General features: G+C 43.3%; 1 protein-coding gene across 6 annotated transcripts in view; it reads right to left on the reverse strand.

Annotated features, from left to right (window-relative positions):
* LOC119965344 overlaps nucleotides 1-17,396 on the reverse strand; it is a 164,271-nt gene that overhangs the window by 19,804 nt on the left and 127,071 nt on the right. For all 6 annotated transcript variants that reach the window (XM_038795979.1, XM_038795977.1, XM_038795976.1 and 3 more), the window contains exons 13-15: nucleotides 15,173-15,287; nucleotides 14,967-15,071; nucleotides 8,062-8,265 (exon numbers count right to left, since the gene is read on the reverse strand). In XM_038795979.1, coding sequence (XP_038651907.1) covers nucleotides 8,062-8,265; nucleotides 14,967-15,071; nucleotides 15,173-15,287 — 424 coding nt within the window. The remainder of the gene's footprint in view (nucleotides 1-8,061; nucleotides 8,266-14,966; nucleotides 15,072-15,172; nucleotides 15,288-17,396) is intronic.

A 17,396-nucleotide genomic window follows, 5' to 3' on the forward strand; every position in this document is an offset into this window, starting at 1 on the left:
CTGCGCTGCCGCTCGGCCCATCCGGGCCTGAGAATCGGCAGCCCCACCGATTCCAGCGGCCCGCGGGCGGCGCTGTGCCAATCGCGCCAGCGCAAATGGTGCAGATTCTCTGCACCTCGGAGAATCGTGGGCCAGCATCGGGGCATTGTGGCGCCGTTGTGGTGATTATCCAGCCCGGCGTGGTGCTCAGAGAATCGCCCCTTCATCTCTCAACCCACAAAATATGATCTTTCGGAGTTATGATCAAAATTGGATGAAAAATTGTTTTTGGCTCTTCTGATCTTTTTCTGTTTTTAATCTTAGATTGAATTGCCGAATTAACTGTTCAACAGTCTGTGAGGTATAAAGATTTGTAAACGGACTGTTTATCTGCAGTTTATAGTAATCTAACATCATTCAAGCAAAGCTTTTCTTGGCACAACTCTACATTTATCATGATGGGCTGCAGCACAACATATGTCGTCTTTATTTTGCTTGCCCTTGTATAGAAAGTATTTCAGTGCTGTGTGATATTTTGGCTTAAGTTTAATATCCAATGCATTAATTAAGCAGAATATAACAGTGTAAATACATGTTGGTCTAACCAGCGACATACACATTTCATAAATGAATTTGAAAAAAAACATGGAATATGCAACAATATCATATGAACACATGTTAAGAAAGGTGTTGCAAAATGCCAGTAAAGGTTAAACTGATTTAAAACGTATTGGTTATGCCCAAGCCCTATCAGCCTTGTGTAAACTCATTGAAAAGTCCATGCAAATCAAGAATTAACTTCCATTCTTGTCCTCATAGTAGTACACCACCTCTGCTCCCAAATGTCACTGCAGTTCTGACATACAAATGAAGAAATGTGTGGGGATATAGTAGGTGTAAACCCGTGTCCTTCTTATTTTCTTATTTGGTGCACCTGTTATCACCATTATGGGTCTGTATTCACAGATACTGCTGGAAGCAAGGCTAAAGGTCAACTGTACCTTTTATTTAACATAATACTAACTATGTCCAGTACAGACTCAGCATGAAGCTCTATATAAAATGGTTTCTCTCATGCTCTCATCATGTGCTATTACAACACTGATGATGTAAACTATTGTTGTATATGTGGCTATTATAGTTTTGTGCAATGTCTGTTTGAGAATGGAGTTATGTAATATGCATGATGTCATTCGGCTACTTCACGGGCTTTTGAGAGAGTCTCGGACCAAACCATATACAGCCAAGACCTATTCAATAAACCTCAGTTAATCTTGCATCAATCTTGCACCAAACTCACATGCTACGGCAATCTATCTCTTTTGTACTGTTATTCTAAAGATACAACAGTTTACAAAAAGAAAACTAGCAATGAGGAAAGGGATCAGAAGAAAGAAAACCATTTTTATTTTTCAAAAATCGTTGGAGTGGAACGGCTTCAACAGATCAATCGATCAACCGATTAACAGAAGGTCAGAAATGCTGGCATCAGAACCAGTAAGGCAAAAATTCAAAAGGAGGCCCGAACTGATTTTAAACCAGCAATCCAAGGAGTCAGGCTGTGGGGTTCACTACGTGCAATACAGTAAGACAGGGACGTAGAACAGGGTAGAGAACAAAAGATTGCTATAACTTGCATGGAAGTTAAAGGTCTTCTAAGTTGAAACTGTTAAAAGTTAAAGCTGATGGAAGTTAAAACTGTTACAAATCAGTTGAACTGGAGCAAAGATAGCCAATGTAAAAATTTTGGCGTGATGTTGCTGGATTAAAATAATTTCTCAGAGAAGAACACGCAAGGGATGACACGGAACTCATTCATAGGAGGAAACAAAGTGAATTCAACTAAGAAAATTTACAATGTGGAAGGAAAGAATAACAACCATAATGAAACTAAAACAATTCATTTAGGTGAAGAATTAAAATTGAATGAGCTATCAGTCCAGTGTGAATTCAGGATAGTGCCAAAGTTGAATGGAAAACCTATTAAAATGGAAGACAATACGAAGGTTGCAGACTCCTTAATTCCTGAGACAATCTATGAACGGAAATGTGATCTTGAGGATCGATACTGAAGGGATATTGCTACTGAGAGGTTACATATCAGTCAAGGTTTAGCTAAGTGGAGAAACCGCGGAGTTACCACTCCATGTGGTGCGAGGAGGTTTCCCAGCTCTCCATGGCCGCTCTTGGCTGGAAAGGATTAAATTGAAATGAAATGCTGTCAACAGCTCAGTTGATTCAGTCAGACTTACAGATCATCATGAAAAAATACAACAGTGTTTTTGAAAACACACTGGGGTCCAAGAAAGGTGTACAAGTGTCCCTGAAGATTAAGGGAAATAGCCAGCCAAAATGTCTTGTGGCTAGAGCTATGCTCTATTTAGTATGTCCAAAGGTTAAATGCGTACTACTGAGACTTGTGGAAACAGGAATCTTTGAAACCGGTGCTACTAGTGACTGGGCGACCCCTATTGTACCTGCCATGAAACAGGATGGTACAATTTGTATCTCTGAAGATTTTAAGCCAACAACCAATCCGGTACTATGTGGGGATCAATACCCACTTCGATTGATTGAAGATTTGTTTACAGGCCTAGTCGGAATACAGAGGTTCAGCAAGATTTGCCTATTGTGGGCCTACCTGCAAACGAATGGTAACTGAATTTCAACATCAGCTCACCATTATCACCCACAAAAAGCCTATGCCGTGACAGGAAATTGCTTTTTGGAATAACATCAGCACCAGCTTTATTTCAATGCTCAATGGACTAGTTCCTTAGTGGCTCACAGGGGGTACAGTGTTATCTGGATGATATATTCATCACTGGAACAAATGAGCAAGAACATTTACAACACTTCAAAGCTACTCTGAAACAATTTCAGATGCATGGGCTTTGTGTCAGAAAAGATAAATGTAATTTCTTCCAGACATCTATACAATGGGTGTGATCTAACCAAATTCGTTCTAAGTGTGATAGCGAGCAAAAATCACCAGGTGTTTCCCGACAGCCAACCCAGCGAGGCCGTCACTGATATCTAACATTAATTAGCCTACTTAATGAAGCTCCACGGGCTTAACCGTCTAAATGACTTTCCCGTCGGCTGATTCGTAGAGATTGCGCTAGGCAGCTCTCCGCTAAGGAGGTAGAGCAGCACTTAAACCTGTCCCACAGAGCAAAGCCCAGTCAGCACACAGCCATGCCACTAAGGAGATGATTTGGGGATGCCGACCAGGCAAGCCCATGGATGTGGTCGGGTCCAGGAGGGATACCATGTTCCCCCGAGAAGGTTAGCGGGTCAGCCACAGTGCAAGCAGTGCCGCCTAGAGGCAGTGGCAGGGTTGCCAGCTGGGGAGTGTGACAAGGAGGATCACCACCCAATGCCACAAAAAGTTCAATGGCCTGCACCGGGACGTACGGGTGTTGGCATCGGCCCCTTGGCAGAGGTCACGCCTGCCACCTCCAGGGGGGCCTCCAATGACCACATGCCTCCCCCCCCCCCCCCAGTACATGTCCGCGACGTGCCCCAGCACACCCTGGTATACAACAACACATGGCACCCATGACCAGTGTCGGTCAATTTCTGTCAATGGCTCCGCAATATTCTCCCTTACCTCTCTCAGTAATCTAGGATGCATCACATCTGGGCCTGCCGACGTCTCGATCTGGAGCACTGCCAGCCTTTTTAGCACCTCTTCTTTATCTATCACTGTACTGCTCAGTTGTTCAACACCCACATTTCCAACTGGGCCATTGTCACCATCTTCTAATTTGATAAGTCAGAAGCAAAGTACTCATTTAGTACCACTGCCATACCCTCTGCATCAGCGAGCAGTTTACCCTGCTTGTCTCTTATGGGCCCCACTCTATACTTCACTAATCTTTTATTAATATGTTTGAAGAACTTTTTGCTGTTTGTTTTAGCACAGCCTGCTATCCTTTCTTCATGCTTCCTCTTAGCTTTCCTTATTCCAGCATTAGCCTCCCTCCTTCATTTGAGATACTCTCCCTGATTTCTATAGCTATTATTATTCCGGCATGCATCATACGTCTCATCGTTCTTCCTTATTTTACCATCAATATCCTTGGTCATCCACGGTACTCTACCTTTGGATCCCCCATATTTATTTCTCGTGTGTATGTACCTTGCTTTCACCCTATTTATGTCTCCTTTGAAAGTCTCCCATTTTTCATCCACTGTTTTATCCACTAAAATGCGTTTCCAATCAATTTGCTCTAGTTCAACTTGTTCAAGTTTTAGACCTCGGGAGATTGGTCGTACCAATCTGTATCATATTAGGAAAAAAATAAGCAAAGTGAGTTTCAGAGGGCTGAATTTGCCTGACCCACTGAGAAAGGAGAGTTCAGAAAGTGACAGGGAACCCAGAGGTCAGGATACCCTTACATGCTGTGGGGTTTTAACTTGGAATGCCACCGATTGTTTCCCCACCCGAAAGTCAGACTGATTGACAGACTTGGATTACTGTCAGACGCAGAATCGACTGGTGAAGTTTACAGGAACAGCTAAGTCCTCGCTGGGATTAATCTCGGAAGAGGATTGATCTGGTAGGTGGATGGAAGTGTTGACTAAGAGGGGCACAATCCTTGGAGTTCTGCCAATCTTGGATTCCAGAGGATGGGAGGTTTGGGGAGAAGGAAAGGTTAGGGATATCAGAGGGTTTGAGGGGTGAGAGAATAGGGGAGACTTCTTGAGACGGAATTGGGGAGTTGGTGAGGTCAGCCACCTGCGGGGGTCAGTGGGAAGGGTGGATGCCTGAGCATGAGGGTAGGCTTTGGAATGGAGTGAGAGGTGGTAGGGTGGAAGATGGTGTGAGATTGGTAGCTGCCTAAGAGGGGCAAAAGGGGAAATTGATGACAATGGGTTCTAGAGGCTCGTGGGAATGGTTCCGAGGACATGGAGGGGAGTGGAGTTTGGAGGTTTCTGTGAGAATTAAAGATCTGATGCAGCATTTTCCGGCCTCACCCACTGCCAGGTGTCGTATGACTGTCCCTTTAAGAAAGGTTTTGTCTTATCACATGGCTTGTAGCACGGCTTCAGTGATGTCATTTGTGGGTGGAGCTAGGCTGTGGCTGTCAGGTGAGAGAGGGGTTTCAGTTTTGGTTTGTTGCTTTGGACTGCCAAAGAAACAAAACAATGTTTCCCTGTTTTCTCTGTTTTTATTTTGAAGCTGTTCCAGTGAACAGAAAGCACAAAGTGTGGTAAACTGCCTTGGTAACTGTAAAGATAGAGTTGCTTTCCTGAAGGAGTTTTGAATCTGCTGGTTGGAGGCTGGACCAGAATCTCAGCAAAAGGACCGGTCCCATTCAAGTGAGATTACAGTGTGCTGGCCCATGCCCTTGAAAGGGGTTTTGGTTTATTGGATTTTGTATTGAATTGGAACAGCTACTAAGGGGGATTCATTTAGAGTTATATGCATAGATTACTGTCGCTGTCGTGTGTTTTTTTTTGTTTGTAATTGAGAACAAATTCTGGATAAGTGGCTGATAAGGGGCTGGTTTAGCACACTGGGCTAAATCACTGGCTTTTAAAGCAGACCAAGGCAGGCCAGCAGCACGGTTCAATTCCCGTACCAGCCTCCCCGAACAGGCGCCGGAATGTGGCGACTAGAGGCTTTTCACAGTAACTTCATTGAAGCCTACTCGTGACAATAAGTGATTTTCATTTTTCTCATATATGTTAACTACATGCTTATAATAAACTTTGTTTTGAAAAAAGTGCCTAGGAAGTCTGATGAATCACACCTGAAGTGAAGGCTCTTTTGCTCAACCTAGCCAAATTCAACATAAAAGTTATAGGTCAGGTGAGCTTCACCATACACTTTGGAGTTTCTATGCCATGGCCCACACAGGATCATCATGTTTCGCCGAAAGTCAATGGAGTTTTGGCTGGGCCGCTGAATATCTCGTGGTGGTTCCTGCCATGATGGGTAGGTATATCTCAGCCCTGGGATGGAGAGATCAGATGCCTGTGGCAATTTGTGTGTGAGTTTTTATGTGAGCGGTTTAAGTGTGGTGTAAGTGTGGGGAATTTGGAGGCCTCGCAGTGGGGTAATTAATCGGAAGCCTATCTTGGATGAGGTAACTTGAGGCCTTGCCAATCTGGAGACTTCTGAGGCTGTTGTGCTGAATCAAGAAGGTAGATATAATGGTACTCATCTCCTCGATCCATCAGGTTCTCACCTGGATATAGCTGCCAGATACTCTGAAGCTTGAAAAACGTTGTTATTTTCTCCATTATGTTATGGAAATAAACTGAACTAGTGTGTGAGTAGCTTTAAAATGTTGCTCAGCTAATCCACTTACTGCTTGTAAAATAAATGAGCCAAATCATTTATAATTAATATCACCTCACTCATATGTTCAGCAAATCTCCTTTTGAAACATTGAAGTACGCATGGTGACACAAGGGGGATTACAGTATCAATTCCTACTACAAGAGGTTTCATTGTTTTGATCCCAACACGCATTATTCTGGGATGAAATATTGAGCAGTAAACTCCTGAATTATTTATTTACCCTCCCCGTTTTGGTAGCATTGACAGATATCCAAAGTATAGTTTAAAATATAGCACTACTGAATACTGAAACGGTATTGTCTACAAGTGAACTGCTTCAACACAAAGCAGCAACAGCTTGACACCTTTGTCAAAACTCAACTTATCGACCAATACAGATACAGTGAAGGGTATCTTCAATGACAGGTTTCATTAAAGTGATTAGCTAGCTGTAGTACAAAAGAAGAGTTCTCTCATTTTAGAGCACTTTAGCATCAGCCAGTACTTCAATAAACAGGGTGTCCAACAGCCAATAGAGTGAGGGGTTATGGTGGTGGTGGTGGAGGCAAACAGGAGCCAAAAGACTGCAGGGAACAGGCAGGGAAGGGAGGGGGTTTGGGAAGCCAGAGAGAGAGAGGAGGGGGTGGCGTAAAATAGCTGGAACAGATATCAGAGGACGTAGATACCAAGAAAATGTCTTCTATGTTGTACCTGATGCACATTACCCTTTTGAATGTACAGTGTATAAAATGTAAAACTTCAACAAAAACATTAAAAAAAAATCAATAAATAGGATCTTAGAGACCCAGAAAATGAGGGAGCAACAAAGCAAATGGCAATACAAAAAACAGTGGGCTAATATGGTATCAAAAATAAGAATATCAAAAGCATGGCACTGACATTACAGATTGAATCATCCTTTTATAGGCTGGTCTCCAGGGCATTCTTCACATTACCGCAGCATTTCAGAAGAGAGAAGTTGCACATATTCTTTCAAATAAACTCTAAGGTGTTATGCAAATAGTATCGAACATGCTGAATTAATGCTGTGTAATGTTAAATTCCCTGATAGATCTTGTTCCATCTATAGTCCTGCAAGTTCTTGATCGCAAACTAAAACTAGAGATTGGCATACTAAGCTAGTTAAATAACCTCAGGATTTTGGCACACATACATATCTACATGATACTGATGCACGTTATATTGTGTCCTTGCATTCACTACCTGTCTGCTATTGATACTTCGGCCCCCATCGTCTCAATTTTTGTTTGGAGGGAAGGATTTCTGCTCGCCACCACATTTATTTTCCTTGATGTTCTAATCTTTCACCGGCTTCATCCATGGGCATTTGGGATGGCCTTCCACATTTTTTATGAATATTTATTTTGGGCAACTGGCAGGCAGGTTACAGGCAACAGTAATTTTGAAATGATGCTCTCAGCTAATTTGTTTCCCCACTGCACAAGGAAACGCATGTTCTTCCTTCAAAGGTCTGCCGTGCATCACATCATAAGTTAATTGGTCCAGAGGATGAGGTGGGAGTATGGAATCTTCTTCTCCCCATCCCCACAACATCACACCCCCACCGCCTGTCACAGTGCTGCCCGTGTACGCAGTGCTACACATGTTGCTTCAGCCTTGTCTGAACACTTAATCTTCCTTCCTGTCTGGTGCATCAGTACAGCAGCACTGGAAGGTAATAAAGTGCCTCTTGTCAGAATTATCCTATCTTTTAGTTCAATGAGTAGCCCAGACATCAAGTAAAATCATCCCCTGTGCCATCTTACCTGCTGAAAAGGCCTCTGGGAAGCCATTTTTATTTCCAAATCACTCCCAGATGTTGGAAGATCTCGGTGGAAGGCAGACTCATCAGGTGGCTTTCCAATGACTTCAACATATGTGACAGGAAATATCCCTTTCCGATTAGTCCCGGGGTACTTTCCTTCATACCAATTCTTATCTATTCTCCGGAGAAGAACTACTGTCTGATTCTGAAATAAATCATCATTATTTAAAGCTACAGTACAACACATGGATATTTACAACAGTTTTCAGCAGCTTGATTCATGAAAATTAACAGCCAATGATGCTTTTTCTTTCTTCCCCTTCCCCTTTCAGGTGCTTGGAAGTACCCGCAGGCAATTCAATCTGTTATTGTAGGCTTATCTTAGGGTTCACTGATTTCTTAATCTAGAAGAGGTCTTGCTGGAGGCAATGGTCTTTTGTTCAAACATACTTATTTACTTGCTAACTATTTATAAAAGGTTAAGTAAAGCCAAGAAATGGCTGTATCTACTCCCTGAGATGCTTCACACTCATGTCCTCTCTGAGAGTGACATCACCAACATGGCTACTTACAAACATGCTCAGTAGCTGTCATTAGAGTTAACTCATTATTTTACATCTCCTCCTCAGTCTTTATCGTCATACTATTCGACACACATTATCTTACAACTCCCTTCACAGTCTCTTGTGCCAGTGACGCCAATCTCTATCTGTGTTTGTTTCTCAATTTGAGGATGTCTGGGATTTATGCTCTCCAAAAACTTTGAATTGGAAGGCACCAACTTCCTCAGGGATTTTTGCTTTTGGCCTGCAGTATAAAGGCGATGAACAAAGCTTTTCATTTCCTTCTCTTTTATCTTTCCCTTCTTCTTGTAACTTTGGGAAATGGTTGCACAATTGGCTACTCTTGCTCGAAAGAATGAAGCTCGTTTAGCTCCTGTGGAAATCGGTCGAGCTGAAGAGGGTGCACAAACTTCTATTCCTGCAACATTTATGTAATGCCTCCTCCATGAACAAATCAGATGGGTGAAATGAAGGATAAAGAATATTCCAAAGAAAAAAATGGTGATTATCCTGCGAATACTGTAGGAATTCCTTTCTCTGTATGTAGTGGTTTAGCTTGCATCATCCGTTGACTGTGAGTTTGCTCTTAGTGGACCTGGAATACTCTTAACTTACATGAGAATGTGTGCCATCTTCAAAACTTAAAGCTAGGTCCCGCGTGTGACAAATCATCGGTATCAGTTCATCTTGGTTAGCATCCTCTTCCACGCGGCACGGTGGCACATTGGTTAGCACTGCTGCCTCACAGCGCCAGGAACCCAGTTCAATTCTGTCCTTGGGTGACTGTCTGTGTGGGTTTCCTCCTGGTGCTCTAGCTTCCTCTCACAGTCCAAAGATATGGAGGTTAGGTGGACTGGCCATGCTAAATTGCCCTTTAATGCCCAATGATGTGCAGGTTAGGTGGACTGGCCATGGTAAAATTCCCCTTAGTGTCCAAAGATGTTCAGGTTTGGTGGGGTCATTGGAATAGGGTGAAGTGTGGGCCTAGTAGGGGTGCTCTTTCAGAGGGTCTGTGCAGACATGCTGGGCCGAATGGCCTCCTCCTGCACTGTAGGGATCCTATGGTTCTTTCACAAAAGAGCAAATTAAACTTTGGAATCTCATCTTGCATATAATTAAATGCTGATTAATCTTTATCTCTTTACTCACAAGACCTCAGACCTTTTTTTTCAAATTTCGAGTAACCAATCATTTTCTTTCCAATCATGGGCAATTTAGCATGGCCAATCCACCTACCCTGCACATCTTTGGGTTGTGGGAGTGAGACCCATGCAGACACGGGAAGAATGTGCAAATTCCACCTGAAGAAGGAGCCGTGCTCCGAAAGCTCGTGTTTGAAACAAACCTGTTGGACTTTAACCTGGTGTTGTAAGACTTCTTACTGTGCTCACCCCAGTCCAACGCCGGCATCTCCACATCATAAATTCCACATGAACAGTGACCCGGCGTCGGGATCGACCCCGGGTCCTCAGTGCCGTCGGCAGCAGTGCTAACCACTGTGCCACCGTGCCGCCCTCGACCACAGACATTGTGGTGCCAGGTGAAACATCTTTACTAAGCCTGTCAGGGGCACCTTATATTTCGGAAGTATTCTGGTAGAAGTAAAGTAGTAACCATTTCTCACTCTGGGTTATAGTTGTCTTTTCCTGTGTTGCTCGTATTGCCAATCTCCGAGCTGCCCTCATTATTTGGTAATGTTCAGTATGGTTGCTGGCTTGACATCAAAGTCATTCACCTGCTGCTCTGCACTGTTGCTGTGTTTCACTTGACCCTTTCCCCATCTATCCTATAATGAACTTCCTGCATAGTATACACTTAAAATTGTTGCTGGAAAAATTCCATGTGCACAGTTTTCAGCTATAATAAAAACAGAAAATGCTGGATAAACTCAGCAGATCTGGCAGCATCTGCGGAGAGCAAAAAGGAGCTAATATTTCAAATTCATGTGACTTCAGAATGTTCAGCTGCTGGCTGCCTGTGCCAATACCCATTAACCTTCCACCGCCTGAAAAATGAACAACCAGCCATGAAAATCAAGGTGGATGTCTTGGATCCTCGCATTGACCCCAAGACCCACATAGAACATAGAACATAGAACAGTACAGCACAGAACAGGCCCTTCGGCCCTTAATGTTGTGCCGAGCCATGATCACCCTACTCAAACCCATGTATCCACCCTATACCTGTAACCCAACAACCCCCCCTTAACCTTATTTTTTTTTATTAGGACACTACGGGCAATTTAGCATGGGCAATCCACCTAACCCGCACATCTTTGGACTGTGGGAGGAAACCGGAGCACCCGGAGGAAACCCACGCACACAGGGGGAGGACGTGCAGACTCCACACAGACAGTGACCCAGCCGGGAATCGAACCTGGGACCCTGGAGCTGTGAAGCATTTATGCTAACCACCATGCTACCCTGCTGCCCCTAAAAGACATGATCCAAGGTGCACAGGAAACAACAGAAAAGCTGCTTAAGCATGAAAGCCGGTACCCCAGACTGGACCTATGTTCCACACAGTTGTACAGACAGGAGGGGGTGTAATTTTAAACAGCCCTGATTTCTCCTCTCACCAACTGTCTGCAAACAGAAAGGTGTTTCAATTCTGATTTCCCCATTTATAAGTGTTGGCATATTTTCCAACTCCTCAGTTATTGTGTGATCCAATTTTTATTAATAATCCCACAGCAAACTCAAATTGGGTAAACTCGAGGGTTAATGTATTCGCAAACACTCAAAATATGGGGTGGGGAGGTTGCCACAACGTAGATCATGTGCATTCATACAATAAAACAGGGATAGAGAAAGAAAGATTTGCAGAGCAAAGAACACAGGGAAAAGAATTATTATTTCACGTGAGTTCAGAATCAAAAGTCCAAGTGTGTTCCTTCAAAGAGATTAGCAGGTTGAAAACCTATGCTGGATAATTCACATTTCTAGTAGAGATGACTTCCATGATGAGACAGGAACACAGAGATGAATTAGTCTTATCAGTGATGACATAGATGTTCACAAGTTCCAGTAGAAACTGTTTAGATGGGGCTAGGCATGCAAACCTGGACAGATTCCTCTTTCTGTGCTGTGCAGCTGCTTGGTAAACGGAAGATGGCTGACTGATTTACAGTAGAGCAAGGCAGTGAAACTGGTTCTCCAATCTAAGGGTGCCGTGTCGCATGACTGCCACCTCTCCGCTTTGACTTGACTTTGACATAGGGTGCATTTTCCTTTGTCTGGGTTCCTGAGGGTTGTTAATGTTCCAACCATTAAGAGTTTGAAAGTGGGGTGGGGTGGGGGGGGGGGGGGTGGAGTGGTTGCGGTGTCCTTTGCCTTAGTGGACCTGGGGATTCCAGTGGCCAGGCCTGGCTTATGAAATGTAGATGCCTTTGTATCATTTCCTTTGCATTTGGCCTCTGCAGCCCCTAACGGTCACTAGCTGATCTTCAGAGATAACGAGTTACCCCCTTCTCTCATACTGCCAGAAAGTTCCTTTAGTTCAGGCTTACAGGCAGACATAGTCTCAGCTTTTATAAAACCTATGTCCAGTTTTTAAAATGCATTTTATTTAAAAAATATAATAAATGAGGTCTTAGCCCTGTTGCACAGGCACTGAGTAACATAATTAAATGTCCTTATAGAGAATGGCAAGGCACTGCAAACATTGCCCCAGTTATTTAAAGTCTACACTGAGTAACTCAAAGAAACTTGGTTTATTTACAACAACTATGATATACACCACGTGGTAGATCCCAATTGAGTCTGCCTTGCTGGTGTCTAACTGGTTGCCTTTATATATCGTACAACTAGACATTGTTTAGAGGTCCCCCACCCTTTAATGGGGGAGCTCGTATTTTGCAAGGTTCACAGAGACGTTGATTGTAACGTGGGAGGCACGGTAGCACAGTGGTTATCACTGTTGCTTCACAGCAGCAGCGACCTGGGTTTGATTGTGAGCATGAGTCACTGTCTGTGCGGAGTCTGCACGTTCTCTCCATGTCTGCGTGGGTTACCTCCGGATGCTTCGGTTTCCTCCCATAGTCCAAAGATGTGCGGGTTAGGTGGATTGGTCACGCTAAATTGCCCCGCAGTGTTCAAAGGTTAGGTGGAGTTGCTGGGTTTTGGGATAGGGTGAAGGTGTGGGCTTAGGTAGGGTGCTCTTTCAGGGGCCGGTGTAGACTCGATGGGCCAAATGGCCTCCTTCTGTACTGTAAATTCTATGATTCAATGACCCTTAAGACCCATGCGGGTTATAAGACCCAGGAAACCTTTTTTTGGTGCATGCAGGAGCAAGAATCAGCTGATTCTGAAAAAAAATCTAGTTAAGTGTTTCTCCCCAAAGATGCTGCCAGACCTCCTGAGATTTTGCAGCAATTTCTGTTTCTCTCTTTGATTTCTGGCATTCGTAGTAGTTTGAAGCATTAACCCTGATTGTGTGTGGACAGCAACAGCTGCTGTTGAGCTCACAGTTAATCGTTGCAGCTAAATTTGAAGCAGGCAGGACCAGTTGAAAAGCAACCATAAAAGTTAATATTCAAAAGGAAAATCCGTGAATGGATATGGCTAAATTATATATTTGACAGAGATTCGAAAGGTAAAGGAGGAATGCTAATGGTGAAAGGTTTGAGAGTGTTTAAGCTCCCGACTTTGAATTTTCTTCTGATCAAATCTGAAAGCTTTGCCACTTCCTTTTATACAATCACAGGAGTACCTAAACTTCCAGAACTAATGCCCAATTATCTAGAAAGCTGCACATCTAACCGAATATGTTTATATGACTTGTATATCACACAACCCTAAGGTTAAAAAGGTCAATTAAAAGGGAGGAAAGGTCACATATATGCTGCACCAGGTAACAATTAGACCTCTTACTCTAAGAGGACATTCATTACGGCAATCCAACATGTTCATGGTCACTTTTCACTTTGTCCAGATTTTAAAAATTGAATTCTAATGTTCAAACTTCCCTGGTGTGATTTGAAATCGCATTAATCCAGTAATGTTACAATGAGACCATCATATTTTAAGGCCTGGATTTTCACTGAATCAGAAGGGCTCCACATCTTAGCCAAAATTGTGCCAGAACCTGAGTCCAGGAAGCTTATCAACTACTATCCCTACTACTAACATCTTGGGCTTCACTATTGACCAGAAACTGAACTGGATTGGCCATATAAACACAGAGGCTAAGAATTCTGAGGTGACTAACTCACCTCCTGATCCCACAAAGCCTGTCCGCCATCTACAAGGCACAAGTCAGGAGTGTGATGGAATATTCTCCTCTTTCCTGGATGAGTGCAGCTCCAATAACACTCAAGAAACTCAACAGCATCCAGGAAAAGGTAATCCACTTGCTTGGCACCCCTCCATCACCTTCAACATTCACTTCCCCCTCCACTGATGCACAGTGGCAGCTGTGTATACCATCTACAAGATACACCATAACAACTCACCAAGGATCCTTAGGCAACACTTTCCGAACCACTACCATCTAGAGAGACAAGGGCAACAGATGCATGGATACATCAGCAATTGCAAATCACTCACCATCCTGACCTGGAAATATAATGCTGTCCTTTCACTGTCACTGGATCAAAGTCCTGGAACTCCCTTCCTGATAGCATTGTGGGTATTCCGACAATGCATGGGCTGCCGCAGTTCAAGAAGCGTATCACCACCTTCTCGAGTGCAATTAGGGATGGGCAATAAGTGCTGGCCTAGCCAGCGATGCTTACATACCATGAACAAATAAAGAAGAGTGGCATTCATTGGCTTGGATGGAGATTGGGAGTGTGCAGGAGTTTGGGCTTGAGCCCCTTTGATTGCCTCCACACTGTTTCTAAGGTCAGCCCACTAGTTGGTCCTCTTTCAATACTTCCCGTACCGTTCTCCCCGAACAGGCGCCGGAATGTAGCGACTAGGGGCTTTTCGCAGTAACTTCATTGAAGCCTACTTGTGACAATAAGCGCTTATTATTATTACTTGACTTCCCCAGAATGAAAATTTGGCGGTTCAGGGTAGTTTTTCCAATGCTGGGTGCACATCGTCGAGAAACTTTCAGACTCTGGCACGCCAAGCTCGGGAGTGAAATTCTATTTATGGATTATTAAACTAATATTTTCTGACTAACTCTGTGATCTGTATTGATTTTAAGAAAACGGAGTTAAATTCATTTTCCAGTCTTTGCCATGTTTTCCTCTACAACGAGAACTTCCCCCAGTGGTATTGTTTGATTTCCCCATTCCTTTTAATAATGTCTCTATCTATACCAGGCTTTGTTCCATAAAACCTCATAAAACCATCAAGATGCTTGGTTTTAGATTAGATCAACGTGGGTAGTTTACCTTTTCCAGAGGCAGTTCGATGTTTGTCAAGGCAGTGAATCTGAATCTCGCAACTGCAACTTCGTCAAGTACTTCATGTTTGTGTGTCTCAAACTCAGAAACAGGCTGACAAAATAAGTTGCTATTAGAAATAATTTAATACAGATTAAGGCGTGCAATTGAACTCTAGTTTTAAAAGGAAATGAATCGATAAAATTTTCTCCAACCTCCACATAGCAAATTGGGAGTAAGCCACTCTTTCCATTGCATTTGCCTTCATACCAGTTGTGATCCCTCTGTCTGTGGATGAAGACGATGTCTCCCTTTCTGACAGGCAATTCTCTGTAGAAACATTATCGAGTTTCATGCAGTCGTGCGACTGAACTTTGAACATTATCATGTTACCACATCAAAAGAAACCATCACTTAAGAGATGGACTCTCTCAGATGTATTCGCCAACAATTAAAGGCTCAAACTATTTTAATGGAAAATCCCTGATGTGAAAAGCTGGTGTGCTTCTTTGGAATGTTATTAAGGGATCTGAAGAACAAAAAAACATATTTCTGATGAAAATCTGCAGATGCGTAAAATGGTTGGCCAAAATACCTATTTTATCGGTAATCTTGCTCAGCCTAAACTACCCAAAGTTGTTTCATACCAGGCCGCTGTAGTTATCTTACAGAATGAAGATATTTTCATTTCATGAGCCCAGGGCAGATATGAATAAAGGTCAATCTGAATGAATTATGTTCTGAACTAAATACCAGTCCTTTTGTGGAGTTGGAAATAATGGTAAATTAAGTATTCAGTTCTTTCACTGTAGTTTCTGAGACTGGCTGAGTTTGGCCGGCTCACCCTGCCAGTCTTTTACACCTGGCCACGAATTCACCCCGCCCCCCCATTCAATAGGGAGTCCCACATCTGAGAGCTGCTGACCAATTAAATTGCTGGAAGATCCCTTATCTCATGGGCCCTGTGGGAGTGGTGGTCACTCGAATCACAGACAATGCCCAGGTAAAGCTGTCATCGACTGGGGACTTTTATGCAAGTCCAGGGTCTTGCCCGGGCGAGGCTGGCAGGCCCTGATAAGCAGGGTTGTGGGGTTGGGCTCGCCAAGGTAGGGGTGGAAGGAAAATGCCACGGAGGAACCTTGAGGCTGTCTTTTTTCTTATTCGTTCATGGGATGTGGGCATCACTGGATGGGCCAGCATTTATTGCCCATCCCAGAGGGCATTTAAGAGTCAACCACATGATCTAGAGTCACATGTAGGCCAGACCAGGTAAGGACGACAGATTTTCTTCCCAAAAGGACATTAGTGAACCAGATAGTTTTTACATCAATCGACAATGGATTCATATTCACGTTTAGACTTTTAATTCCAAATTTTTATTGAATTAAAATTTCAGCATCTGCCATGGCGTGATTTGAACCCGGTTCCCCAGAGCAGTACTCTAGCCCAGTGACAATGCCATTACACCATTGCCTCTGATGGGTACAAGATTTCCAACCAACCACAATGCTGGCAGGTAAAACTTGGCAGTCTGGTCACTTTGCGCTTTCCTCCCACATCACGGATAAAATCTTTGTGGCAGCAGGAGCCCCCTTAAGTGGCTGCAAATCAGCTAATTAAGGGGCACAATTGACCAACAAACAAGCAAGCTGTCTGCTGCATATCCCGCCGCTGGTAAAATAATCACAGGGGTGGGCAAGTGATGGGCACAGCCCACTGCAATTTTCTGTTCCCCCCTCCCCGTGCCCCTCCCCTGCTATCCCATCTTCAGGGAGACACAAATTCAGCCCTTAGTTACTCACAAATGCACCCGGGCAGCTTTATCGTCAATTTGAATCTTTACTTTGCAATTTCTACTTCAATTTTAATTATCAAGGTTTGGTGATGTATTAGCTTTACTAATTAACTTTTAACGCTCTAAGTTGACATCTCAAGAATTTCTAAACTGTTTTTACTTCTCACATAGTTGGTCCTCTTTCGATACTTCTTACTTTATTCCAAGCTCCTGAAGCTGAGGTCTCATTCTCACGTCATTGTATCATCCTTGGCATTGGGTTCGAATGGTTGGTTTACCTACTGAGTAATAGTGTTTAAAGTCTGCCCTTTCATTTAATAGCAGACCTACTGCAACATTGGAAAACAATCTATTGATTTCTACTGGCCACTATTATGGGGACCATCACCACAATGGCTGCAGCAGGCCGATCAGCAGGCTCTCCAATACCTTGTCAGGACAAATATCGATGGGCAATAAATAGGGAGTTGACAGTGTTGCCCCATCTCAAGAACAAAATGACAAAAATCAGTAGGAGGACAACTTAAGCTTTTTGTTTAAAGAGCAGAAGATAGATACAACTTGGCGTGGAATCCACTATTTGTTCGAAAATACAACATTTTTAGTTCAATTAGAGACTTATTTCAGTCGAAGAGATGAATCTT

The sequence above is a fragment of the Scyliorhinus canicula genome, chromosome 4 (genome assembly GCF_902713615.1).
Source record: "Scyliorhinus canicula chromosome 4, sScyCan1.1, whole genome shotgun sequence".
In the NCBI taxonomy this organism is placed as follows: domain Eukaryota; kingdom Metazoa; phylum Chordata; class Chondrichthyes; order Carcharhiniformes; family Scyliorhinidae; genus Scyliorhinus; species Scyliorhinus canicula.